The sequence below is a fragment of the Rhipicephalus microplus genome, chromosome 2, assembly GCF_043290135.1.
Source record: "Rhipicephalus microplus isolate Deutch F79 chromosome 2, USDA_Rmic, whole genome shotgun sequence".
NCBI classification, from domain to species: domain Eukaryota; kingdom Metazoa; phylum Arthropoda; class Arachnida; order Ixodida; family Ixodidae; genus Rhipicephalus; species Rhipicephalus microplus.
Genome location: NC_134701.1, coordinates 52,501,832 through 52,528,725, shown reverse-complemented (window position 1 = coordinate 52,528,725; position 26,894 = coordinate 52,501,832). Strand labels below are relative to the sequence as shown.

Here is a 26,894-nt window from a genome sequence, read left to right as displayed (position 1 = left end):
CCACAAGGCACCACTGGAGTGTCTCCTGCTCAACTTCTCCACGGTAGGCAACCGCGAATTGCTCTCGACATAGTCTCTTTGCCTCGTAACATAGCAGTGTCTTCTCCTGATCAAATCCGTACCAGAGTTTTTTCTCGTCAACAAGCAATGAAAAAGTATGTCGACACCCGTCGAGGTGCAAAGCAGTCCAAAGTTCGCACTGGCGATCTAGTCAAGGTTCGTGTGCCAGGCAAGCGCCCCAAGTATCGGGGTCCTTACAAAGTCTTGGGCCAGGTTAGCCCCACTTCTTTTCGCTTAAGTGATGGTAACATCTGGAATGCTTCGCGCCTTGTTATTTTTCATACGGATTCGCCTTCAACACCTAAAAATTTTTCCCATCACGTTCTGCCCGCCTTTCAACTATCCATCAGATTATTACATGTGGCCTCCATGTACAGGCATTTCTTCAAGGGGGGAGGAGTTACCAGTCGGTGTCGCTGGTTCAAGTACACCAAGTCATACGGTTCACTTCGAACCTTCGAATTCGGCGGAGACCGTTGAACCGGACTCCGGTCCGCAAAATTCTTCCGAAGCTCATGCTGCGAGCTCTGATGAGACCGCAAATTTTAACGCTCGTTCAGAGCCTTCACAATCTTCCACTGCTCTTGATGTGTCACATCAGAGCAGAAGTGGCCAAGGTGCAGAGACACCTGATTCTACACCCAAAAGGGCCTGCCCTAAGCGGAAGCGGCAGAAGCCGCGTCGGTTCGAAGACTACGTGATGTAGAACTCTTGTTCCGAACAGTTGTGTACATTTTTTCTTGCTTGTCAGTGCATTTTCAGGACTTGTAGTGTGTGAGTTCGGTGTGCTGTGCTCTGAATTTTCATGTGTTCTAATGTACATACCTTGTAAAATATGTTGGTATCGAGCATGTATAAATATAAACAGTGTATAGGTGTGCTTTTTTTCGAGGAGGGGATGATTGTTGTGTTCTGCGTTTTCGGTTTCGGTTTTGGATTGACATGTGAGGATGCCAGGGGGCGCCGCTCTGGCATCTAGAATTTCAAGGCGACTGTAAAATAAAGACAGTGTGTGTGTTGGGTAACCGTGGAGTGCGGTTGTTGTTCTTTCCTTCGGCGTTTCGCGCCAACCCGCGTGTTCGGGCTGGTCGGCGTCCCCGCCGGCCGCGTATGTCTCCGTCGGCAGTCTTCTTCTTCTGCTTCGTCGGGACCAGCCAGCTCCCAACACAGCAATACCCAAGCTGAAGCAGCTGAAGTGACCATGTGGATCCCGGTGCCAAATATTTTTCTGCATGCGAGTTGGCTTTATAAGGGTAAAAAATACTAACCTGAAGAAAGAGCAGATGTAAGCGTTTCAACAGCATCTCGACACCGGAAACCAGTGGCTTTATCTGCAGCACACGTTTAAGTAGTCCTTCGCTCCACGTTGAGTGCCCTCGGTGACTGGTAGCAATAAACGCCCGCACTCTAACCACAGAAGATTTATCCAAAAATAGCCACCACCGCCTGTCAGCAATTAGAGCAGGGCACTGTTCTCCGAGGAAGTTGCTGTTTTAGGTAGTTATGCAAGGGTGTGTGACCATCTGTAGCTGCTGCTGACGCACCGTCAAATCGTGCAGAGATTTCCACGTAGTCGCTTCGATTTTCCCACCTGGACATGCGCTTTGAGTCATGACGCATATTTTCAACTTTCTTTATAATGCACCCAGTGTCGAAGGCTCATATGACAATCTGCAACAGTTGAACACAGAGCAGATTTAAGCATTTCGACCGCAAATTACTTTCCACACCGATAAAGCTAGTCAAGCTGAAGCTTTTGCACAATTTTTACAGTAGTAACACGGAGATCCATAGAAACATATATACAAAACAAGCTCATTATCATTCAAAGAGATACAACAATTCAAGAAATTTAAGGCCCTAATAATGTTGTATCAAGGTTTTAAGTTTTCATTCTTTCATTGAACAATTGAAGAATTGAATCTTCTTCCCAATGATATAGCACGCGAACCAAACTCTTCTGCCATAGAAAACTTCTTTTGAATTCATCTAAATATTACATGAAATGTCAGCACAATGGACTTTCTTAAGCTAGCTTTATCTTGAACCTAAGTTTTATTAATATTGTCTTGTATCTTTTATCATGATATCTTTACATACAGTGTATAGTTTTGATATTATTGATTTGAGATATTTAATTATAATATTATATGACAAATTTTCCTCAACGATAATGCCCAACTTGGGTACTGTAGGTATATCCAATAAGCATGTAATAAACACTATGGGTTAGCATTATTCTGTGCAAGAATCTTAAAGATACCGAGTCATGATAACAGGTTCATTCCACATATCGAGAATCAAGACATTTCTGTAAATGGATATTAGAGGTACAAAAGCTTGTACTGTAGTATGCTCACTTTACAGCATTCCCACCTAGACTTCCGATGTGTCACAGCACATTGCTAAAAACAAAGATGGAAACTGTTGGCACAGCACAAGCCTTCTCTGTCCAGGGTCCACATAGTCTCTGCTGGTGAAATGAACAGAGCACAGCCGTAGCAGCTGTAGATCTGACGAGGTGGTAAATGAGCCAGGTTCTCCCTTCTCCCATACAAGAGCCAAGCACAACATCTGGAACATCAACGTGTGCATGTACAGTATTTGGGTTAGAATTGATTTATTATCATTTTCAGGTGCAGATAAGATAGTATTCAGTGACAGATGGTATCTCCATTTGAAATAAGTGTTATCTGATACAATTCAACTCTTTCTTCCTGAATTTGATTTTTGTGACAACATAAATCCTGAAAGCAAACTTTAAATAAAAAATCTGTAATTATTAAGAGATGTGGTTACATGTTTCTATTTGTGCAATAGTAATGTTTGGTGGCAACATTTTTTCCTAATCCAAAATATACTTTTCCAGACAATAGCAGCCATCCCACACCAAAAGATTTTTTACACTCTCCTATAAATATTTAATAAAAAACCATAACACAAAACCATTAATAAATTACTAGCAGATTAAAGCCTACATTGTTAAATAATTTATGAACTTTTAGATGTAACTGCATTCTTGGGTAAATCGTAAGTATACTTAAAGTTAAGACTGAAAGGATAAAATTGAAGTATACATTAAAGGTTATAAGCACTGTATTATTACACATATTATTATTATTAGAAAAGCATAAATTCCTTAGTCTGTATATTTTTTGCTACAAGTACCTCTGCAATATCCCATGGATTCATGTGAGACCAGACGAAAAAAAAAATCGAAACTGATTTATTTAAATAGCATCAATATAAACTCACAAGTGTAGTATTTATGTAGTGACTACTTAATTTACATAGTACTAGCAACACATGCTATGAATGTATATAGACCCTCCCTTAAAGCCAAAAGCATATGGGAGCTTCATTAAGTTGTGAACATAGATAGATTGATAAAATATTAATAGTAATGTAATATTAACAATAATATTAATAACGCATGCTACGAAAAACAACTCAACACAGACAATTAAAGGCAATAAAAAGAGTGCGGAGAAGCTTACACTGCTCTATTAGTTACTGTATATGTTGCCACAAATATATTTGTGGCATCTCGTGTATTGAGCCAGAACGCAGCATCGAAATGCAATTCACGATCGAAATACATAAAATGAAAAACACAAGTATAAACAATCGTGTGTAGCAAATGTAGTCATTGGATTAATTTTGAGAAGCTCTGCCTTGCATGTCATGTAAAATTCAAGCCGCAAAGCAGACAATCAGTATGTACTACTATATAATCATGCACGTGTATGCTCAATTCATTTACACACCTACTAAGGCAACAACATTCTCATATGCCGTGCAAGCGTAGAAAAACAAAACGAGCCCCGCCGCAATGGTCTAGTGGCTAAGGTACTCGGCTCCTGACCCGCAGGTTGCGGGATCGAATCCCGGCTGTAGCGGCTGCATTTTCGATGGTGGCGAAATGCTGTAGGCCCGTGTGCTCAGATTTGGGTGCACGTTAAAGAACCCCAGGCGGTCAAAATTTTCTGAGCCCTCCACTACGGTGTCTCTCATAATCATATGGTGGTTTGGGGGCGTTAACCCCCACATATGCAGGACCCCCACGTTGCAGGAGTTCCACAGGGAAGCATTTTGGGACCTTTCCTCTTCAATATTTACATTAATGATATCGTGAACATCTCCTCTAACGTAAAATTTATAATATATGCAGATGATACGAATATATTTTTAACAGAAAAATCAGTGAACGAATTAATAACACATGCAAATCTACTGCTGATTAGATTATAAAAATGGACAAGAGAAAACGGTCTAAAAATAAATGTTGCAAAGAATAAGGCTATGGTATTTCATGCTAAAAATAAAGCGGTAATTGTAAAACAAACGATCTTTTTAAATTCCACCCCTGTCGAGATAGTCCCTTCTCTTAAAATATTAGGAATAATACTTCAAGAAACATTATCATGGCATCACCACATACACTTCTTAGCTACGAAGGTCTCTCAGGTAGTCGGCCTTGTGTACCGAAACAAGCACTTGCTTCCTCGGAATATTTTGTTGTTAATTTACAATACCTTATTTTTATCAAGAATCAATTACTGCCATCTAGTTTGGGCTCTAACTTCCAAAGAAAACATAAACAAACTTCATATGTTGCAAAAAAGGTTTGTACGGGTGGTAGAGAACGTGCCACGTACTTATCATACTCGTCCCTTATTTGAAAAATACAACCTAATGCCAGTAATAAAAATGTATGATTTTCTTCTGTCCAAGAAATATAAGCAAGACATAAAAAACTCTAACCCGTTTCTAAAGCAGTTGGCAGATTTAACACTCAACCAGCCTAAGTATAATACCCGGAAAAATGAAGTGTGGACTGTTCGAACCTTTAGAACCACATACGGTCTTCAATCGTTGGGAAATAAACTTCCAAGGTTACTAAATGAACTTAGGGATAAAGAAATTGACTTAGAAAAAATCACCTTTAAACAACTGCGGAATCATTTCCTCCAGATGTCATGATCACTCGTTTCTGTTACTTGTAATTTTCCAAAGAATGTATTTTTGTATTTTGTTTTTGTTGACGTGTATTTTGTATACTGCTTTTGTGTTTTTTTTTCACAATATGTTTTTTGGTGTCTTGTTTGTTTTTTCTGTTTTAGGAAATGAGTATGCATTTGTGGTGTTGCCAAAGCAATAAATTAGGCATATTTCTTTAATGATGCTTTTTCTGTGTTTTGCAAGGCAAATGCGCCTGTATTTCACATTGCGAAATTATTTGTTTATAGCATTATATGTACCAATATGTTACACCTGTACAGTGTCGATTGCTCATTTTTGTCGTATACATGTTTGTATGCTTCGCTCGGATGTATTACGCAAATGCTTCCTTTTTTTAAGGCAAATACGCCAACATTTTTTGCATCTTTTGAAATAGATTTTTTGTCGTTGTTGTTTAAGCATTAGACGTTTCGTTTTATCACACATGTACAGTGATGATTTCTTTCTTGTCATAGACCTGTTTATTTTACGCGTATGATCCCGAATGTTTTTTATGAAAGTGTTACCGCTGCTGCGATGTGTTCGGGGAGGGGGAAGGGGGGCCTGCGGCCTTGTCAAGCTGGCATCACGCCAGCTTTTTCTGCAGGTCTCCTGCATCATGTATCCTTGATGCGAAATAAAGTCATTATTATTATTATTATTATTATTATTATTATCATATCAAAAACAAAATGAGCAACATGCAGATCGTGCTTTGGTTCACCGAAATCCGAAAGAATTTTATGCCAGTGAGGCATAAAAAATTTCGACACCAATTAGCACAGAATGATTTGCGATGACGGCGCAAATACATTCATGCATCTGTTTCACTGAAGCTTGCAAGGATTTCACCGAAACAAACTTTACAGTGGTAAACGCAGCCTTTGGAACACCATAGGCCCTAGCATACATGGGCACGTAACAAGAAATGCCCTTTTTTCGCCTATAGAGATAGAATAAATAATAAAGGAAGCAATTCCCTTCATTTATGCTCGTCGGTAGTACAACTCCAAAACATATTAGGATCGCTGCAATCACAGGACTGAAAAACCATGGAGTTACATCCTTCTGGCATGCCCTTTAGAGGCACGCACGGATCGCAACCCACAAGGCGACAACCTTTAGAGAATGCCTTACTCGCCATCCCTGTACGAGTGACAAAAACACACTGAAGTAGCTGAGCTCTGAGGATCGCCAATGGTGTCTGGTGTACATAAATGGTTCGCTGCTAGCATGCTGCACTATGACCAATTGCTCCATGACCAATTGCTTTCGCACCTTGCACTGCAGAGCGACAGGTCACAGGTTTGGCACCCGGCTATGGAACTATTTCTTCTCATTTTTTTTGTTGCTATCTGTTAGTATATATTTTACATCATATCCATGATTTAAATACAGCAGCAGAGCCATAGTGGACAACGGAATAGAACACTTTCATGTTAAAAAACAAAAAACAAAAATAGCATCAGGGAACAAACAACAAAAATAAACGTAGTGAACCCCTGTCTATCAGTCACATTCCCTCAGTGCACCTTTGGAAAGGGAGACCCAAGTTTAGTTTGACTTGGCTCATATTGTGTCGAGCGCAGCTGCACCATGATGTACTGTGATGTCGCTTTAAAACAGAGTTGTTCAATCGGCAGAGTTGTGAAACTCCCCATAGGCCCCATGTATCAAAATTTGGATGCACCTTGGTCAAAATTGTGTCGGGTGTGCTGATGGTCACACCAACTAATAAGTCAGCTTCATAGATTGACATAATAGGGAGGGAGGGGGTGCTGCGACAAACCTTCCCCTAGTGCACCTTGATGTGCTCCTATGGCAGAGGGTCAAGAGACTGCCTTTGTGGGGCCATACTGGTTCAAACGGTGCCATTTGCTGGCATTGCCTGCCATGCAGCAATGAATTTCTTTCAGTGAAATGCACGGTAACTTGGCCCAGCTTACTAATTCTGACACACACAACGGCTTGCACACATAACGTTAGTGACCAATAGGTCAGGCACTAATTATTGAAAGCGAGACAAGTTATCACAAACCGAAGGCACATTTTGGGCATATCTATTAGTCAATCTGCCTATCTAGCAGCACAGGTATTTGCGCTCTTGCGGCCAATTGATTAACTCAACGTATACTAAAATGTGAATCAAAATCAAATCAAATCGAGTTTTATTATTTCATATTAAGATGTATAAAAAAATAATATACAGAAGGAGGTCCCGTAGTGTACACTGAAATGAGACCTCCTATGAAATGTAAACACAAGTATTTGGTTAGCAACAACAGAGCGAAACTAAGAGAATACAAGGTTTAAAAAATTAATTACAGATACATATAAATGATGACGCTCTCATCAACTATAAGCAGTCAGAAAAATAAATTATAAAATACATTTATATACTTCTATATAAATAGCATGACATAAAAAAACAACAATGAGAGGCTGAAAAGAGAATGACATGGCGAGGGAGAAACCGGTTAGGCAGAAGAGTGAGTGTCGCATAACAAAAAATTTTTTCAATTCATGGCAAAATTTACGTGGTTTTTGAATTTTCATTAGAAATGGCATTGTGTTCCATAATGATATGGCCGCAAAGTGAAGTGTCTGTTTGCCATAATTAGTTTGTGCTTTGGGCAGAATGAAGTTATGGAATGACATGACATGACTGTTTAAAAAATGAATTACTGCTCATTGCATGAAAATCATGACATGGCTGTCATGTATGCCATAATATAGAAGTCCTGGTCATGAAGTTCTAGTTGTAATTTGGTTAACTTGATGTATACCAAAATGAACATGGCATGATGAAAGTGCATGATAAAAGCACATGATGAACATATATGACTGGTCATAACTTGAAAATCATGCCATGCCTGTTATGTACACTGTCAAATACATGACCCATTCATGTAGCTCTAATGGTCATTTTATTGATTTGATGTGTGGTAATATTGACATGGCATTCTAGCGTATGACTAACATAAATGACTGGTCATCACAGTGTCTTAGTGGCTGTTCTATTAGCTTGATGAATGCGAAAATTGGTTAGCTCCTGGTTAGACCTGCACAATGGAATGTCTAAACTTTGCACTATTTTGACAGGAACTGTTGTATAACATCACACCTAATAATTAAAAATTCTTAAAACATGTTTGTCAGTGATGCAAGGTGGGCTCTCTCCAAACTAGCTGATCTGGACTTATTCAAATTTGCTTAACCTAACTATACTTGGCCATAAAGCCGGCGAGATAATTGCAGATTACTCAATATTGGCTTGCTCAGGATTAGCTTACTCCAGAATTGCTTAATTCTCATTGATTTATTGTAGCCATACTCAGTTATTAAACTGGCTAGACAATTTACATTTATTAAAAATTGACTTGTTCAAGATTAGCCTTATTCAGATTAGTTTGTTTCATCAGTAAAAATCTGAATAATATTATGGTCAAACATCTGACCAACTAGGTAATATCAACTGAATCAGACTCAGGATAAGTTTATGTTGGCTTAATCCAGATCGGCTTGGTGTGGCCATACTCAGTCATTTAACTGTTTATAAACCAGCACAAACTAATTTCAAGTAGCAGGCACAGAATTTAGTCTTGCAAGGGCTGAATCAGGGAAGAATGTAAGAGTAGAAAAAGAGGGGGAGAGTGGGAGTTAGTCTGTAAGCATTGTCAGCAAACAATACCATTGAAAAGAAAACCTTTCACATATCTCATATAATAGTCATTTCTTAATATTTTGAGTCACGATTCCATCGAACAATATGCTGGCACTGATCTCTAAAATGGGTAAAATCTGGATACTGTTTTTATTTCACGGTTACACGTCAACACATATGACCACCTGGGGTGTCTCACGAAAACAATGTTTTCGATCAATCATACCTGCTTTGATCATGAACGTATTTACTATGAAAATGAATAAATTATAGGACGAATATAGCAATGTGCGGGACACACGCAAGAGGTTTGCAAGCTGTACGTTTGAGACTCCTTGTCTCAAACTTGCTCAAAATAAACTTGTTCAAGATGAGCTTATTCCAGATTATCTTTTTATAGCCTAATCCAAGTTGGCTGAATCGGTCCACACTCAGTATCACTATACAGCTAGACATTTTCAACTTAATCAAAATTGTTTTATTCAAGATTAGCTCAATCCAAATTAGCCCACTCTGCATTAGCTTAATCCAACTAATAGTTTTCATTTAATCCACTGCAGTGTAACTTACCACATGTTTATTCCCAAGGCCATCTTATTTTGTCCATATTTGTGAAATCTTACATATCCACACTAATCTGGCCTGATTCGCATTGATCGGTATTGAATGGCACTTATTAGTGCGATTGACTTGTCCAGTCCCAATTAAGATAGGATGTGCTGGGCTTAACTAGGCTTTTTCTAAGCTTAACATCGCTTTATCCAGTAGCTTAAATGGTATTGATTACTGCCAGAATTATTATTGAATAGTATTCATTAACTTGACTATAACACTCAGGCGTGACTAACATCTTTAAATTAGGCTTATCTAAGCGTAAATTAGCTCAATAGGTCTAGGACTTTTATGCAATCTCATCGACCATAAACTAAGTTAGCCGTTCTACTCGTAAACACTCTTCGAAAAATATTACAAGAGTATGACCTTGTTGGGGCTGTCTGTCATATATCAACAGCAGTGTTTCACCTGTACCTCTGTTTTTTTTTTTTATTTGCTCGCTGTAATGAAAAGAACAAAATATTTGTTGGCCTTTCACATGTAAGCGAGTGCCCCACAGTAGCCAGTCATAGTGGTCTAAGAACTGATTCATTAAACTAAAAACCAACATGTTTGCAGCACTGTCATCGCACAAGCCACTACTACACTCCGCCTGACATCTTTTAACCAGTATGGTTCCTTGCGAAGAAATGGCGGCGCAGAGTGGGTCAAAAAGCGTCTGCACCCTGGAAGTCACGGAGGAAGGAAAGGTAAGAAGAGGCCCTGACGTCACTTATTTTGAAGCCGGAAGTCGGCCATATTGACGAATTCTCCTCTCTTGTTTACATGTGAATGCGAAGCAGAAGGCGCGACTCCCTCTCTGTCTCAAAAAGCACGTGGCCTGCGCGCCGCGTGCGTCGGTGCTATCCGAAACCAACGGAACGGATTTCAACACGCTGACTTGCCGCGATACGGTTAACGAAATCTCAGCGTATGGCTGTTGTACTCTTGCTCTACGGGCGTTAACGATAAACACGGCAAGTTGCACGTTCAGCTTTTTTTTATTTGATGTGTTCTTTGTGAAAATAAAGATTATCTTTCGGACATTGCCGCGTGACGAACCATGCACCGAAATTTGTGCCAACCGGTAACTGTACAGGAACATGAAAAGCAAGATTAGATTACAGTCTTAATAAGGGCCTGTGGTCCGCAAATGCATCGTCCGTTGTCACAAGAAGCAACACCGCATAACTGTCACTAACCTGCAAGGCGTTCATTGAACGAATTCTTCAGCACAGTCGTTATCTTTTATGATGGCTTTTCAGCATAATTTTGACGGACGCTGTAAATTCGGAATATGTATACGCGCGCTCGTTTCGTGGTTTCTAGTTCAGACACCTGGTTACAGCCACCACCGGGGGAAAATCGCGTAGCTAACAATGCGGCACAAATAATGGATGCTGTCGAACACCTGCAGTATGCCACGGTTAGGTGCGAGGCCCATGAAAACGCGCACACCGCCGCTGGACCGTCTGAACGATGCCGCACCGCACTACATCAGCAATAACAAAACGCCGCCATTGTGCCTAGTGAATATGGTCGCGCGTGACGTAATTTCCGCCACATTTTTTACGCCCTGCACTGGCTGGGCATGCCCTCTCCTTACCTTTCCTTCCTCCGTGCTGGAAGTAAAGGCATGCGCATCGAGGCACCTTAGCCTCCACTAGGGGGAGCCTTGTGCGCATCTATGGGTACAGCAGAAGCACTTCTATAAATGAGCTTTTTCGAGTCTGAACGGTGCCTTCAATCATGCCGAAAGCTAAACTAGTGACCCTTGGCTTTAGCAATCGCCCACCCTGCTTTGACACAATCTCGGAGACCTGCGTTGGGACTTTTATAAGGGAGCCACATTTGCAAGCTTGCGACACCAAATGACACTCTGTAGACTCCTGCCCACCAAAAACCATGGTGTATGCCTCGTTAATGCCAATGTGCATGCACAGGCTACACAAGTGAAAAAGGTCCCTAAACATTTTGTTTGCATCTCAAGTACTGTAAACTTCAAAATAACTTCAAAATAACGAATAAACTTCAAAATAACGAATAGCAATTTGAAAACGTTACTCACAGCTGTAGAAAATAATGCCCAGCTCCATACGTGCCACTATCGTCATCATCATAGCACCCGCAGATTTCCATCTGCCTACCCTGTTCAAATGTTTCATAGCCCTATTGCCATCACCATTGCCTGGTACTTGATTTTTGCATCGGGCTTCGCTTTGTTACCTTTGTTTTTGTCAGACAGCTTGATCGGCATGCATGTTCCACGGCTAAACTTTGGGTTGAACGTTTCAGATGAGCTCCAAAAGCAGCATGAAAGGAATGCTACGACAGTGAAAAATGCGACGCGAGTGACCTATCAAACAAAGTCGCCGATGATCACTTGTGCATTACTCGAACACTACACACAGCGCGACGACGAAGCATGCATGTGAGCTTAGCTGACGACCGATAAGACCTATATCATTTGTCGTGATAAGGAAACGGCAACGAGAGCGAAGACGCGTTCAAGCAGCGTGTGCAAACCAACGTGAAGATTCAATATTTAATGGTGATGCTTCGCAGCGCGTAAGAGGGATGCGCACATTTAAGAGCTCGTCTTTCAGCAATCAACCTGCTCACCCCAGGATAGATCGCACTTTTTCTCAAATAAACGTGCATTTTTTTCGTAATATTTTGTCCTTGTTTTTTTGGCGTTTACTCGAAGAGCATAACACGGTCGCGAATGTGTACACAGCACAGGTGGGCGACTCACGTGTCTGCATTTACAATTTTTACACGAATTTTACAGCGACAGCTGTTATGAGATCACAACTCTGGTCTCGTGCAGCGCCGTAGTTGCCCGGTGCCCTCGCCAGTGTTCGTAACCACATAGCACATAATTTAAAAAAAAAAAACCTAGTACTTATGACACAATGGGGCTCGAACCCAGGTCCGCTGGGTGCCAGCCCAGTATTGTATCATTGAGCAACACCGGTGCTTGGGACTTGTTGGCAAACTTGCCTTAGGCAGGCTTGATGTCAGGACAGCAATCGCGTTAATACGACTTATAAAGCATTTTAAAACAGCGGAAGAACACGCAATCGTCGCACAATGTGAATTGCGTAACGAGTGGGTCATGCAATGGTCCAACCCATTACAAAAGCTTGTTTTTGTTCGACTATTAACTGTGGCGCATACCCACTTCAGGCATAATTTCTCATCGTCCTCAGCCACTGCATTAACAATTGGTACGAAATTCCTCGCAAATAGTCCAGCGAATACCATGCTTCTCAGAATAATGACGAAAAGTAGCAAAGCGAATGCTGGCCTACTACATTAAAATATTTATTATCAATATCGTAGTGGGCATCAACCAAGTGTGCTTGCTGCAGTTACCCAATGAGTGCTTGGAAAAGGCTCTGATTGGCCGCTCTTCGAGCTTTCGCTGTGACTGCGCTGCGCTTTCTGCGCAGGCCTGGCATTTTTTTTTTTAATACCTTCACTATAACGACTTTTTTGCTCTCATAATCATATAGTGGTTTTGGGACGTTAACCCCCCCCCCACATATCACTATAACGACTTTTCAATATAACAAATTATTTTAGCGGTCCTCTGAGATTTGTTGTATCGATAGTTCCCTAATGTATCAGCAATAATAGCCAAGCATACCACTACCTCTGTCACCCCGCAGCACGCATGGCCGCATGCAGCAACTCATTATCAAAGGCCATGAGATTCAGTGGGAGGCTCTCCTCTTCAGCTCCAACCACAACATTCAAGCGTGGGAGTACTAGCGCACACTGAAAATGCCATCGGCAAGAATACCTATTCATGCAGCCTATATATATAACGCCTTCGGACCCTGAAGGTACTGAAATGAATGAATAAATAAATAACCCTTTTATGCATTACTAAGGTTATCAAGCACTCAAAGACTATACTCACCTTTGCAAATGCTTCGAATCCTCTCTGAGAAACCATATTCTTTGACCGCACTCAGCTGCAAGCCTCCATTCTAACATCATGAATAGAACTGACAGCACGAGCCAGTACAGGGCAATGACACTTGCGGATCACTTTCATGTGGAGTAAGGAACCACTGTGACGGAAAAGACAAAACAAAGGCACAACACATCTTTGCAGGTCAACATCACTGAAAACTACAGCAGCAGTGCTGCATATGCTCGGCTGTATAACGTTCTCGTACTGTCTCGCAAGTCTAGCATCATTACCAAGACCCATGCAATTCAGCTGCAAGATCTCGATGATCATCATAATAGCCCCCAACAACGATCGATGATGATCATGATAGCCCCCAACGATGAAGTACGCTCAGTTCATGCCTGTGGCCGAAACTTGTATTAACCATACAGTAATGTCTGTAGCATATATCTGTCAGAAATGTTCAAGAACAGCTGTTTGTACTCAGTTTCAGCCATTCACTGAACATTTTTGAGGACAGTGTATCTACAGTACTCATGGTTGCTCACCACGCTCTTCTGTGTGTGGCAAGCCACTTCGTCGACAATTGATGTAGTCTTAGACCTAGAACATGTGATGCGCTTCGCAACCTCAGACTTCGGGACCATTTTCCCCAGTAGAGGATTCACATGTTCAGAGGCGCTCAGCGGGATGTTGTGCTCGAACAAGAAATCCGTGAACAAGCATTCTGCTCGGATGACGTCGTTGGCGTAGTCCACAAAAAAAATTGTTGCAGACATTGCTGCTTCTCTTGGCACTGAAAGTTGCTGGCGTGCTTCTTCGACGATTTGTGTATTGCAAAGTTAGTTCCGCGGTGTGAGATGCTGATGTCACAACTGCAAACCGCACAAAATGCATGATGCTCGTCTTCCCATGATGTCACAATACAGCCAAACTCAGGAGTATGCTGCCTTAAAAAGGCTTGGAGATATGTCTTGTCTTGTTTACTAAGCGCCATGGCCATAGAGGACACACAACACTGTGCACCGGAGAGCTGAAGCCAACAAAGAAAAAGAAACTTCCAGATAAGTGAGCGCATAGAGGCGGCCTGGTGCTGCAGCAAAAGCTGGCAAAAGTGGGAGAAACTCCAGAGAAAATCAAATCTTAGCAACACAATCGTGCTACCCCAGGCTGCTATGTAAGCAATGTCCTTTTGCATACATGAAAGCAATGCCGGCACTGCGTTCGCATATAAGTAGTAATTACTACTAGGAGCTTCAGATTCGCTTTCATGCTTGACTAAACACACAGCTCTTTCTAGATTCTTCTTTGATCATGATGTCAATCGGCGTCATGCAGTAGCCTTAGCTTGATTTTCCGCACACAACTCCGGCAATATGTGGTCAGACTAGAGGAAAGATTTCGCCAAACATGGGAAGGTTTTCGAGAGATTTTTGTTCCAATCATAATATCGTACTAAACCATCTATATTCAGGCAGCTCCCAGACAATTTGGGTGACCTGGCAGGTATTCTACAGCATAGCAAAGGAGTGAGAAAGGGAAGTGAAGGAAGCACCCCTCTCTTTTCACACCTGTGGCAACACACTGTCCACAAACCGGCACAGCTGGTGTGACTCGGCCGCATGCTGCAACACGCGTCCAATAAGGGACAGCGCCAATGCAGCGCCACTGAAGGTTTAGGTCATCATCGATGGCTATAAACCCAAGCTGCCAAGCTCAGAAGAACCATCGTTATTCTCACAATTTGAGCACAGCATCAGCATGCTTGCTACACTGCTGCTACTACGCTAATAAACAGAAGTTATATTTAATGTTGGGTTGTGTAAACAGAAGTTATATTTAATGTTGGGTTGTGTCCTTCCATTAACGCAGCATCCCACAACTGGCAACCCTGAAATCGATCTAACCACACCACCATGGCAGACTCGAAAGCCCTCTCCACTTTGCGCCAGCAAGCACAACAATTTGCACATACTGCAGGTCCAGCAACAGGTGCATCAGCAGCAGCGCATGACCACTGGACCGCATTTGCCCGATGATTCCGCTGCACCCCGCTTGAGCCACACCCCCTGAAACTCCATTCTGGTGGTCACTGTCAACGTAGGCGCTGCTACCGCGTCTGTTGCCAACTTGGCCATCTGCCATGTCACTGTCAAGCTGCCACTATTCTAGGCGGAATTGCCCAAAGGATGGTTCGTCCAAGTTGTGGCTCAATTTTCCCTGGCACACATCACAGGACACCGTACCCACTACGATTGTTTCATCCCCGAGCTGAACAACAGTGGCGATGTGGGCTTGTTGGTGAAACATTTGAAAGAAATTTATGTAGCGCGAGGTGAAAAAACGAACACAGGAAAGAATAGACTGAGAAGACAGAGCGCTATTTCCAACACATTTTAGTATTTGTGGATGGGGGAGGGAATAGTACAGGTCTGTCACGTCAATTGAGAAGACTCTTAGCCCTTCATTTTCATGAGCTTCCATGAACCTTAAAATACTATCAGAACTCTTGACTAAAAACGGATCTCGGACTTCGAGAAGATTGAGTTTGTCTAACAAAAAAACAGCGAGTTCTTTTTGCCAAGTACCTATTTCCGAGACTACTACTCGAAAAGGAGTGTTGACCTTGTGAGTTTTTGCATTAAAACATACATCGACGCTATTCTTCTTACTTTTTTTAATACTTTTTAGAGTTCCAACTACGTTCATGTTTTTGCACAATTGGATAGCCTTTGCTTTTACTTTGTTCAACGATACGCCATCTTTTACATGGAACACCTTAGAAATAGCATCATTAGCTTTTTCCAAGAAGCATGATTCGCGAAAAAACTGCGAAGCCACCTTCCTTATCTCCCTGCAAAACACACAGCGCATTATTGTCCAGGTACGACAAAACATGCTTAACAGGAATGTGAGAACACACAGGTTTACAACGGGAAATGGAGGCTCTCGCGAAAATGGAGGCACCCAAAATGGAGGCTACAACGCAAAATGGAGGAAAGTATTACCTCTGAAGGAGGAGACGCCATTTCGCGTTGTAAACTGCCTCAGGTACTCCCTTTTCCATCTGTTCCACCATGTTATCATGGCCTGTTTTCTTGTACTCGAGTAATTCAGCAAACTGTATTGTCCAAGTGTGTCGTATGCCTGCTTGTTAATTGCTTGCCTGCTTCCTATAACACCCACCGGTGTGATGGGTTGGGGCTCGTTAGGATCGTCATACACATAAGAGGCCGGTTGTTTTAATTACTCCTTTCATTTGAACAACCATAGTTCGTACTTCTTCATCCATACGTTGAGCTCCTATAGTCTTCGCCAAGGACGTCTTAAAGCTTCTGATCAGTCTTTCATAAAATCCTCCCCACCACAGAACTCTGCATTAAACTTCAATTTCACTTTCAGGTTACTGTTATACTGCTGCATCCTTTCAACTGCCATCTTTATTATCTTCCTTATCTCTTTCTCAGATTTCTTGAACGCTCTTGCATTGTTGCTGCAAATTGTTGTACACGATCCTCTTCTAGCTACGAATCTTCAGAATGCTTTTATATATGCTTCAGATGACATCCTCTTGACCAAGTCCAGTTGTATAGCTGTTGTTACTGCAGACGTAAATACAGTGGACTCCCAATAAACTAAACTTGCTTAAAGGAAAATGCCTCATTAACAGAACCAAATTGGCTCATATATCTGGATTTCTACGTGTTGCACAGTAAAATTAACCGGTTAATCGAAACAATGTTTATTGGTCACCTACGGTTAAACTGCACAAACTCTAAACACAGCATAGAGTCGCTCAAAATAAAGATAGTCTCACAACCATGGCAACACCTTGAAACAAGCCAATCCAGTAGCCATTCTCGCTTGTGGTGGCTGTGGGAGCCGAGCCAGCGAGTCAGTTTTGTGTTAGGCCTATTTGTGCTGCTAAGTGCAGTGGATCACGGTGCTATTTCCGCCCGATGTAAAGTAAGTGGCCGGACCATACGCTCTCGCTTAAAAAAAAAAACGCTGCAAATTCTTCAGGAGCTTGATCGAAGCGGCCTGCCCAAGACAGAGGTGGCAAAAAAATACAACCTTCCGAAATCAACGCTATCGCGGATCTGCAAAGACGGATTAAAGGTTTAAGGCGCTGTAAAGAACGGGACCTTTACATCTAAACAGATGCGGATGCGGAGGACGCTTTATGAACAACTAGAAAAAGTTCTTTTTCTGTGGTTCAAGCATGCACGGAGTTCCAATTTGCCCATAAGCGGACCGATTATCGGGCAGAAAGCTCAAGAGATCGCTATGCAAATGGGTGTTGAGAACTTCGTCCTAAGTGACATACGGCTCAGCCGCTTCAAAACACATCATGGCCTACCTAGTCTTCAAAGCAATCTCAAGTGGGAGTGCTGCAGTCAACAGGGACATTTGCATCGACTGGCAACAGAGGCAGTTTGAGCAAATTTTGATGAGCTCTGAGCGACGAAACGTCTTCAACGTCGACGAGATGGGCCTTTTTTATAAGGCGCTTCCATGAAAGACTCTCACCTTCAATGGCAAAGCCTGTGGTGAAGGAAAATGCGGTAAAGATAGCATCGCTGTGCTGGTGGGTGCAAACATGGCACGAGATGAGAAATTGAAGCTGTTGGTAATAGGAAAATCAAGGCACCCACATTGTTTCAAACGCATTCGACACCTTCCCGTTGCGTACCATGAGAATGGAAGAGCGTGAATGACCATAGCCATTTTCAAAAACTGGCTAGCTACAGGAGGAAGATGCAAGAGTTTGAGGCAAGACAGGAAGGTTGTCTTCATCGTGGGTAATTGCCCAGCCCACAGCCAGGTTGAAAGACTCCAAGCCATCACTCTGTAGTTCTTGCGAGCCAATGCAATGGCAGTGATCCAGCCGAAGGATCAAGGGGTTATTCAGAACATTAAAGTTCATTACCACAGACAATTGCTCCATCACAGACAGGAGGAAATGCTACAGACAGGGGGAAATGCAGACAGGGGGAAATGCTACAGCATAGATTTATTGGCAGCCATTTACATTTTGGCTCGTGCCTGGAAGCAAGTGAAGGCGACAACAATACACAGATGCTTTCATTATGCTGGCTTTCAAGTGCAAGAAGCAGTACCTGATGAAGAAGAAAGCCCTGCTGATGCCGACATTGAGGCAGTATTCAGTGGGGTCGTGCCCTTTGCCCCTTTCACGCTGCAGGACTACGAATCAGTTGATGAAAATATTCGCACCTGTCGTGAGCAGATTGTCGAGGAAATTATTGCCTTGCCTAAGGGAAACATGAGGATAAACCTTCCCGCGATAAATGTGATGACAATATTGCCAGTGCAGAGGTGCCACCAGACAGATAAGCTAAGAAGCTGTTGAACTTTTGCAGTGCTATTTTGAGCATGAGGCTTGTCCATGATTCCTGGCTAGTTTGTCAGGCATGGGTGCGTACTTTGTGAAAAAACAACTCAAGTTTGCCGAACAAACCATCCTTCACTCCTCTACATGAACAAGGTGATGTTTAAACAACTTAAATAAAGGTTTTTACTCACTAAATAAGTGTACTTTGCTTAAATGAAACTTCTCATAAATGGAACAGTTTTATAGATCCCCTTCGAGTTCCGTTTAAGAGGAGTCAACTGTATCACAATGTAGAACTTTGCAATATTGCTACCTCCCTCTTCTCGAGCGTTTAGCAGTCTAGCGAAGTCTACACCAACTATGTTGAACGGCCCCGTATGCGTTATCTTGTCATCCGGTAGTGGTGAAGGTTGTAGCGTCATTGGTCTGGAATTCAACGTCCTACGTGTGATGCATTTCTTTATAACATATTTCACTATTTGTCTACCACGAACAATTCAAAACCTTGTTCTTAAGTGCTTCAATGTTGGCGCAACGCCACCGTGCATTGTCACTTGATGCGCATTAAGAACTAAGAGTTCTGACAAGTGACTTTCACTTGGCAAAACAATACGATGCATCTCATCAAAGTTCGAATCACTCCAGTGAAGCTTTCCTTTCACTCTTAGGACACCTTGACTGTCTTCGAAGATGTTTGTGCCGTACAGATTCAAATTGTCATACATTCGTGTCACTGCATTTTTTAACGTCTTCTGCTCCGGCTTTATAAGCACAAACTCTGCCTTGTCCATTTCTTCCATTGTTTGTCGGACGTACTCTAGCACACAGTCATCACTAAGCTTTGTTGCTGATTTCTCCTTGATTCCCATGGTTTCCAAGTCCCAGAATTTTGCAATTCATCAACGATCGTGTCAGACATCGTACTGACCTTCAGTACCATAATAGTGGATGATTTCAGTAGTACACAACGAAGTTCCACAGGACCTTATACGTATCGTCCATCCAAACACCGTTTCTATCACCATTACTTTTGGATGAACCTCGCGAATGCAACCAGTGACTACGGTCCAGTAATAATCTGCTCCAATTAATATTGAAATTTCCATATTTTCGCTTTCATTGCCCATATTCTTGCTGTCATCAGCCAAACAAATTCCTACTGATTTTGCTTTTTTTCTGTATTGTCGACAGTGACAATGGTAGTACGTCGCAAGATATAACTTCTGCCAACAGCACCTCAATCATGACTTGTTCTGATGCAGGGTCCTTTTTCACGCTGATTTTGATGACTTTCATGTCTGGTTCCATCTCTCCTCCTCCAAACGATCCAACAGTGATCCTTTCGGATCTTTTTACTTTGAACCTCAGGTTCCTTGACAGTCTTTTGAGGATGAATGTCCTCTGGCTACCATTGTCCAGCAGAATCCGTGCGTAACACCCGCAGTCTTCTCCCTTCGTCCACGGAAAGGCTGTCTGCAGTAGTACGCACTAGCGTTCTCCAGACTGCTGTGCATGCATGTTACAGGACTTGTTGGTGTCTAACAGGTCAGGTAGCACACTGGTACGTACATGCTCATCGCTGCCGCTTTTTTGTTGAGCTGACTTTCCTGCAGGCGCACGTGGTCGGCACATGGATGTCACGTGCCTCCCCTTGCATGTCTTGCAGCATACGTTAGCATGGCATATCTTTGCCGTGTGGTGAGGTCTAGTGCATCTGAAGCACCTCCACTCCCGCTGCAAAACTTTTCTTCTGTTCCATCGTGATGCTTTTTCTGCAATCTTCTGTGTGATGTCCAGTCATCTCACAGAAGATGCATTTTTTCATCAAGTTGCTTTGAAGCATGAATGTTCTAGTCCGCCTCATGCTGTGTGGTGACTGGGTAACGAATTTTTCTTTGCCAGTTTCTTCCTTGCTGCATATATATTTTTAAAACTCTAAAATTTCTTTTAAACTGCGTGTGCTCTCTCTTGACGTTGAGTTCGACTCCATCACTGCTAGTCTGTTGGCCCCTTTCTCTATCTTCTTCATCTTCATCTCAACCCTCATGTCCACCGGTAGTGCAGATTTCATAACAGGAGTTATCACCATGGTGCACTTATCCATTTCCACTCCTAACGACTGCAATGCTTGTGTGTTCACTTGTAACTTCTGGAAAGGTTTTTTTCAATCCCTCTACATCTTTCGGACTTTTCAATGGTTCCAAGTTTGCTAACTCTTTTATGTATGTCTTTCTAAAGTTATCTTGTCGTCTGAATGTTTCTTTCAGAAGAGCGACTGCAAGCTCATAATACTTATCAGGAAACTGCAAACCTTCAACTAGAGATGCAGCTTCTCCACTGAAAAATGCCAGAAGGTAAATAAATTTCTGACTCTTCGGTATGCTCAATCTGTTATGCACCGATGTCTCGAACTGATGTCAAAACCTCGGTCACGCCGTTTTTTTCTCCATCAAACTTGATCATCTCAAGACGTGGCAACTTAACAAGCTCCTGTGTCTTTTGAGAGGTGGTTAGTACCTTCACTTAGCTCGCCTGTTCAATCACTATTCTCGCTGTCAGTTGCGTCACTTGTTCCAAGTCTCATAACCGCTCCTTTATTTTTGTCGTTGTGGCGACGATCTTCATCTCATACTGCAAGACTTTTTAAAATTATGCCTTTGTGTCGTCTTCTTCAATGAGCTGTTCCATCTGTGCGTTAACCTGCTGAGGTCTATGACACGCTCTTCATCTGGTTTAGAAGCATCATTAGTTGCGCTCACTCAGCATCTGCTTCTATCTTATCAATTTCGCTCGTAAGTGTTATCACATTAGCTCGAAGCGTCTGGCTCCTTCGACAGGACCTCTCTATTCATGCCTAAAACTTGTTGGAAGAACTCTTGCCTGTGTAGGTGGGTCGCCAACAGTCATCGGTCGTAGTCCTTCCCGCAGCGGTTCGTTGTTGAGCCAGACACTCCCTTTTTCTTTCTTCAACCCGTTGTTGGATGAGGGTTGAAGTCTTCGTGTCTGTCCTCAGTTATCCCGGGTCATGGCACCATGTTTCAGAAGGACCGGAGAGACTGCATATTTGATACGTTTTTGTTTGTTGACAGAACGAGCATCTAAAAAAATATACAATGCATGCCCCTGGCCAACCTCTTCTTCTTCGCCTCTGAGCTTCAGCTTCGATCTGTTTTCTACATACGCTACCTCTCTATCAAGTTTCTGAGATTGCCAGCCGCGTCATCGAGGCATCTCGGCCACAGCCCTCGCCCCCCATCCAGATCGAACACCATCTAGCCTGTGCACCGCACAAACGAAATCAATAGACAGCTCGGCTATATTCAACAACAGCTAGAACACCTTACGATGCGCCCTCACTACAACTCACAAACCTGTGACCCCGAAACGCCCCGTCGCAACGTACTTATAAGAATAGTGGTTACTATCATCAACGCTTTGAGGAGCAAGCCCGACAATAGACAGTTATAGTATACCGGACTTACTGGGATACCGAGCGTACTGTGATACCGGAATCGAAGTGCGCATGCACAGATACGTACGTTACATGTACCGCTTACCATAGGCACACTATTTTTCAGATTTAAGGTTACCATGGTAGCGTAAGTGTACGTAAACATGGCGGCACTCTCGGATGTTCACTTCGAAGTAATTTTGGCGTAGTTGTTGAAAAATTCACCTTGTTCGCAGCAAACGACTGCTCAAAGTGACTTCGCTTGCCTTCAGTTAGCTTCGATGACAGAGTATTACGGGTAAGTTGGCATATTTTTTCAGATAGCTTCTTATTTCGAACGCGTCTAGGCCTAACTACAAGAACAATATAAGCAAATCGGCAACATAATTTTTTTTCGCGTTTGGTGTGTCGTTCACATTTATTTGCTTTTATTATTAGTAAAATAAACTTGTGACAATGCTTCACGCGTTGGCATAGGCAAACATTCTCATTTTATTTTCCTCTTCACTGTCTTTAACCATTCGATAAGTGGCGCCACCATCCCAGCTGGGGCACGTAAACCACGTAAACACCATCCCGCTAAACTATAAGATGCTGTCTACAACAAACGCTTGCTGCACGGTAACGCCATTCCCTTAACATCCGCTATTACGTTAACCTTAAGCTATAACTGTGTACTGTCAACCCCCCTGCTTCGCTGGTCATGAGGGAAACGCCAATAACAGCTCGTAGAGACAGCTGCGAGTTGTCAACCGTCGCATTTCCGTCACGAACCAAATTACAAAGCAAACCAAATTATGAAGCAGCGGTTCCTTGTTAGGATTGGTTCCAACATCTGCTGCTACAAATGAGCCCATCTTCAAGGTCCTTGCCAGCCGACATCCTTCGAGCTCAGTGCAACGAACTAGTACACAATCAAGATGAAAGACTCGCTGCACCTACACATCCAGCTCATAAATCTACGCCACGACCTTTGTTTAAATTTCATCATCACCAACGTCGCTGAACCAATCATCGGCTAAACTTTTTGGCACGTTACAACCTCCTCCCCAACAACTGACACGACCGTCTCATCGACAATCCAATGGTCGCGTCGAGACCACTCCAGCTGTCATCCTCGGTATTCGCGGCAACGTCAAGCCGGACATCCCCACTACACCAACAGAGCTTGTCTACCAAGAATTACTCTGTCTCCCAGGTGAATTTCTGCCATCCAGCACTACGACGTCAAATCCCACCAACTTGATCGCCCAGCTCCGATGCACTATCGCTGCCTTATGCCCGTCACCTGCAGCCCACCACATCAAGTCAACATTTTTTGTGTTTAAAGCGCTAGCATCGTGCACACATGCTTTTCTCCGCGATGACACCATCTGCAGGTCTTTTCACCCACCCTATAGCTACACGACGTCCATCTAACGACAAAAACTTCACTCTATGCCTGAACGGGAACAATGTCTGCGCCTCAATTGACTGGCTCAAGTCCACATACGTCGCTGTGAACGAACTGGGCAGCGACGCTCCATCCACAGCTGCCGATGCCATAGCCCCCTCCTTTCACGACATGCTCTGGATGTCTGGTATGCCTCCCAGATTTCTACAGACCTTAAGGGCTCTCAACTCCGCGAGGGTGGGGGGGGGGGGTAATGTGGCGACACACTGCGGGTGCAGCCGGCATGACTCAGCTGCATGCTGCAACATGCGTCTGATAAGGAACAGCACTACCACAGCGCAACCGAACATTTACGTCATCACTGGTTACTATTATATAAACCTAAGCAGCCAAGCTTGGACGAATTGTTATTAACCATGTGAGCGCAGCGTCGGCATGCTAGCCGCGCTGCTGCTACCAGATACCGCGCTTATAAACAGTTATGTTACATGTAGGATGCGTCCTTCCATCGTCGCAGCATCCCACACATCCCACACGTGCAGTGAAAAAGCGTGCGGAGGCCGAGTGAGAAAATGAACTACATGAAGCAGCCTTAAAAGTTTGGTCTATTGTTCTATTCTTTGTCTCTTCCTTAGAACGGCACCTCCAATAATATTCCTAAAATAGTATGTTCAAATCGTACAAGCAGTGATCCCACTGGCGACTGCCGATTTGGAGCAATTTTTGGAGCAGTCAAATTCTAGTTTTGGAGCACTTTGGAGCAGTCAAATTTTAGCTTTGGAGTATTCTGGAACAGGTAATCTTGCTAATAGAAGCATTTTACAGCAGTAGAATTTTAGTTTTGGAGCAGGTAATCTTACTATTGGGAGCACTTTGGCATAGGTATATGCCAATAAACAATATGTCGTGTTTGTTGCATGTTGGTTTTGCTCCTACATCTTTGCTGCAATCGGGTAAGTTTGCAAGCGGCTTTCGTTTCGGATTAGAGTACATATATATGGTGGTGGCGTACGCAAGTAAACCGATGCAGAGCCAACACCACTGCAATCGCCATCATTAACAGTGACATATCTCTAGCCTTCTGCTATAGTTGCGCTCATTGGCGCTTTAGTTGCGGTCCTCCCGCAGGATGAGGAATTTCATCCGCAAAAGTACTGGCGGCCAATTATTCAAAGAGGCAATGGTCTGTTTGCGGGAAGGTAAAAAATTATATTATTAGACTCCACTGCTGTCTCTGGTAATTAAAGCAATAATTATAGTTATTTAAATACTGCCATGATTACAGAGTCTAACAATTTTAAGATTTCTGACGTTGTCAGATGCCCAGCGAACCGCATGCGGCCCGCGGGCCACAGCTTGCGGACCCCTGAGATGGACGGTTTGGCGCAGTTTAGCGCAATTTACGTCGATTTTATCAGGTTAACACAGCAAATATCGTTTGGCGCATTTTGGCGCAGAAGTGGGATCCCTGTACAAGTATGCAGCTATCTCCTGATCACGGATTTTGAACTTTGGGCTGGTCTACTGTCCGTTTAAGTGTTAACAAACAGGAAACTCGTGAGAAACAAAAACAAAATTTCATGCCACATCTGCCTTTTTTACTTTAGAGAGATTGTCATTTCGTATTATTTTGCATGCTCATGCAAAATAACATGATTAGCTTAATACCAGCTTCTGGAAGAAAGTGAATAGCGCACTTGCTGTAATGACCGTCATTTCTGCCTGTACCAACAGAAATGTTTTGCTGCTAAGCACATGGGTGAAGGTCCTAATTCTCGGTTTGGAGGAACGAAAAGAGTTAGGATGCAGCATTTCACGATGAGATAGTAATAACTACATTTTCCCAATAGGGGAATGACCCCTTACTTTTTTTTTTGCTCTCTTTGTCTCATTAACACCGCAAGATTAAGTGAAGTCAACTATGACCTACCTCTTTCAAATTAAGCAGCAACATATGACAGTTCTTCCACTGTATGTGGCACTGCTGTTGAACTTCATGCAGGCTAGAACCTCCATAGTTGCAATAAAGGGGGACATGCTGGATCACTGGTGCTTGTGTCTGTCTGCGTGCCCATATCTTTACAGGCGCCGACGTCGAGGTAGGCCTGCGTGGCTGAGAAATTCCACTCGTAAATGGGCTGAAAGCTGCAGAACACGTATTTTATTACGTGTTATTGTTACACTGAAAAGTTAATGGGCCGTAAGATTAGCAGTGCATTTATACGTTATTAACTATGTTCTGCTGTTAAGTCCTTCGTATGTATCTAGGCTTTATAGCAACTGATATGTCACTCAAGGAGCAGTTGTGAACTCTGATCAAAGGGAGGTGGAGACCAATGGTGTGCACGCTATCTTAGCGGGCATCACAGACAGCTATATACCCTTCCATGTGCTGTACTTTTAATGCGATGAAACTGCAAAAATCGAAGCTCTCCCCAGAGCGGTCGTGAACAAGTTCCCCTCATGAGTATCTACACACGCATGGGAACACATGCTTGCACAGTGGTCAAATGCACCCAGAATCCTGGTTATGCCTCTGTTCAAAAGTAGGCTTGCGCAAATGTAACTTTCTCAGTTCAAAGAAATGAAACCATTTTGAAGTTAACTTGAATAGTAGCAGGATTCGATTCTATAGGGTGAAGCTACATGCAGTAAAATATGCTTAGTTTTGAAACTTGCCACAATTATCTTGTACAAAACCATTTGGGAATCTTTTTAAATCTAACGAAAAAAAAGGTTGCTCCTAGTGCAGGTCTTATGCACACATGGTCTTGAAGTGTGTCTTTACAGCAATGTACATTTCACTTGAATAGGTGATTACAGAACATACCATGGTGTACATAAAACACCTTTTAGGAGGTTTGTATACAGCAAGCTACATCTATTTATTCGTTTCAAGTACATAGAAACCTTCGATTCCTGTTGAAGCCGATTTCACTACTGTAATATGCACTTGAACAGGCATAGTCATAAAACATCTAAAAACTCGTTGAATGAAAGTGACAGATGAAATTCAGGGACATTTATGGAGCAGAAAACATTTAAGAGAATCAATCTTTGGCATTGAAAGAATTGATTCTCATAGCTAGTTTGGACAGCCAGTTTTAATGCTTTGTGGCAGAATGCTGAATTTGGAAGTTGGTATCAGTTGCTTCACAATAATTTTCTTGTCGTCTCTTATTATAATGATTTCATGTACATTGGCCATCTTTTGCTCTCTCCTGCCTTCTAAAAACTCTGTTTTAGATAAGTCAATAAGGTTAGCTTCTAATCAGTGATGTTGCATACTACACCAAAGAATTCCCATTCAGACATAGAAATTTACTATTTTGGGGATTTTCCCTTGCAAACGTTGATGAAACTCCCAGCACATTTCCCTGCGCAACAGAGGTAATTTCATCCTCCATCCACACACACACATACACAATAGTTATACATGTCTGACGTACTTGC

General features: G+C 42.6%; 1 protein-coding gene across 9 annotated transcripts in view; it reads right to left on the bottom strand.

The window, feature by feature from the left end:
- Window positions 1–26,894, bottom strand: part of LOC119170885 (uncharacterized) — a 60,467-nt gene that overhangs the window by 21,016 nt on the left and 12,557 nt on the right. For 3 of the 9 annotated variants that reach the window (XR_012893653.1, XR_012893655.1, XR_012893656.1), the window contains exons 3-6: window positions 25,372–25,554; window positions 21,478–21,653; window positions 13,248–13,401; window positions 1,329–2,634 (exon numbers count right to left, since the gene is read on the bottom strand). Coding sequence is in view for 3 of the 9 variants with exons in the window: in XM_075886469.1 (XP_075742584.1) it covers window positions 13,324–13,401; window positions 25,372–25,554 (261 nt within the window). In the remaining 6 variants the exon portion in view is untranslated. Of the gene's footprint in view, window positions 1–1,328; window positions 2,635–13,247; window positions 13,402–21,477; window positions 21,654–25,371; window positions 25,555–26,894 lie in introns of those variants that run through there. The other 6 variants (XR_012893654.1, XM_075886471.1, XM_075886470.1 and 3 more) reach the window with 4 other exon arrangements.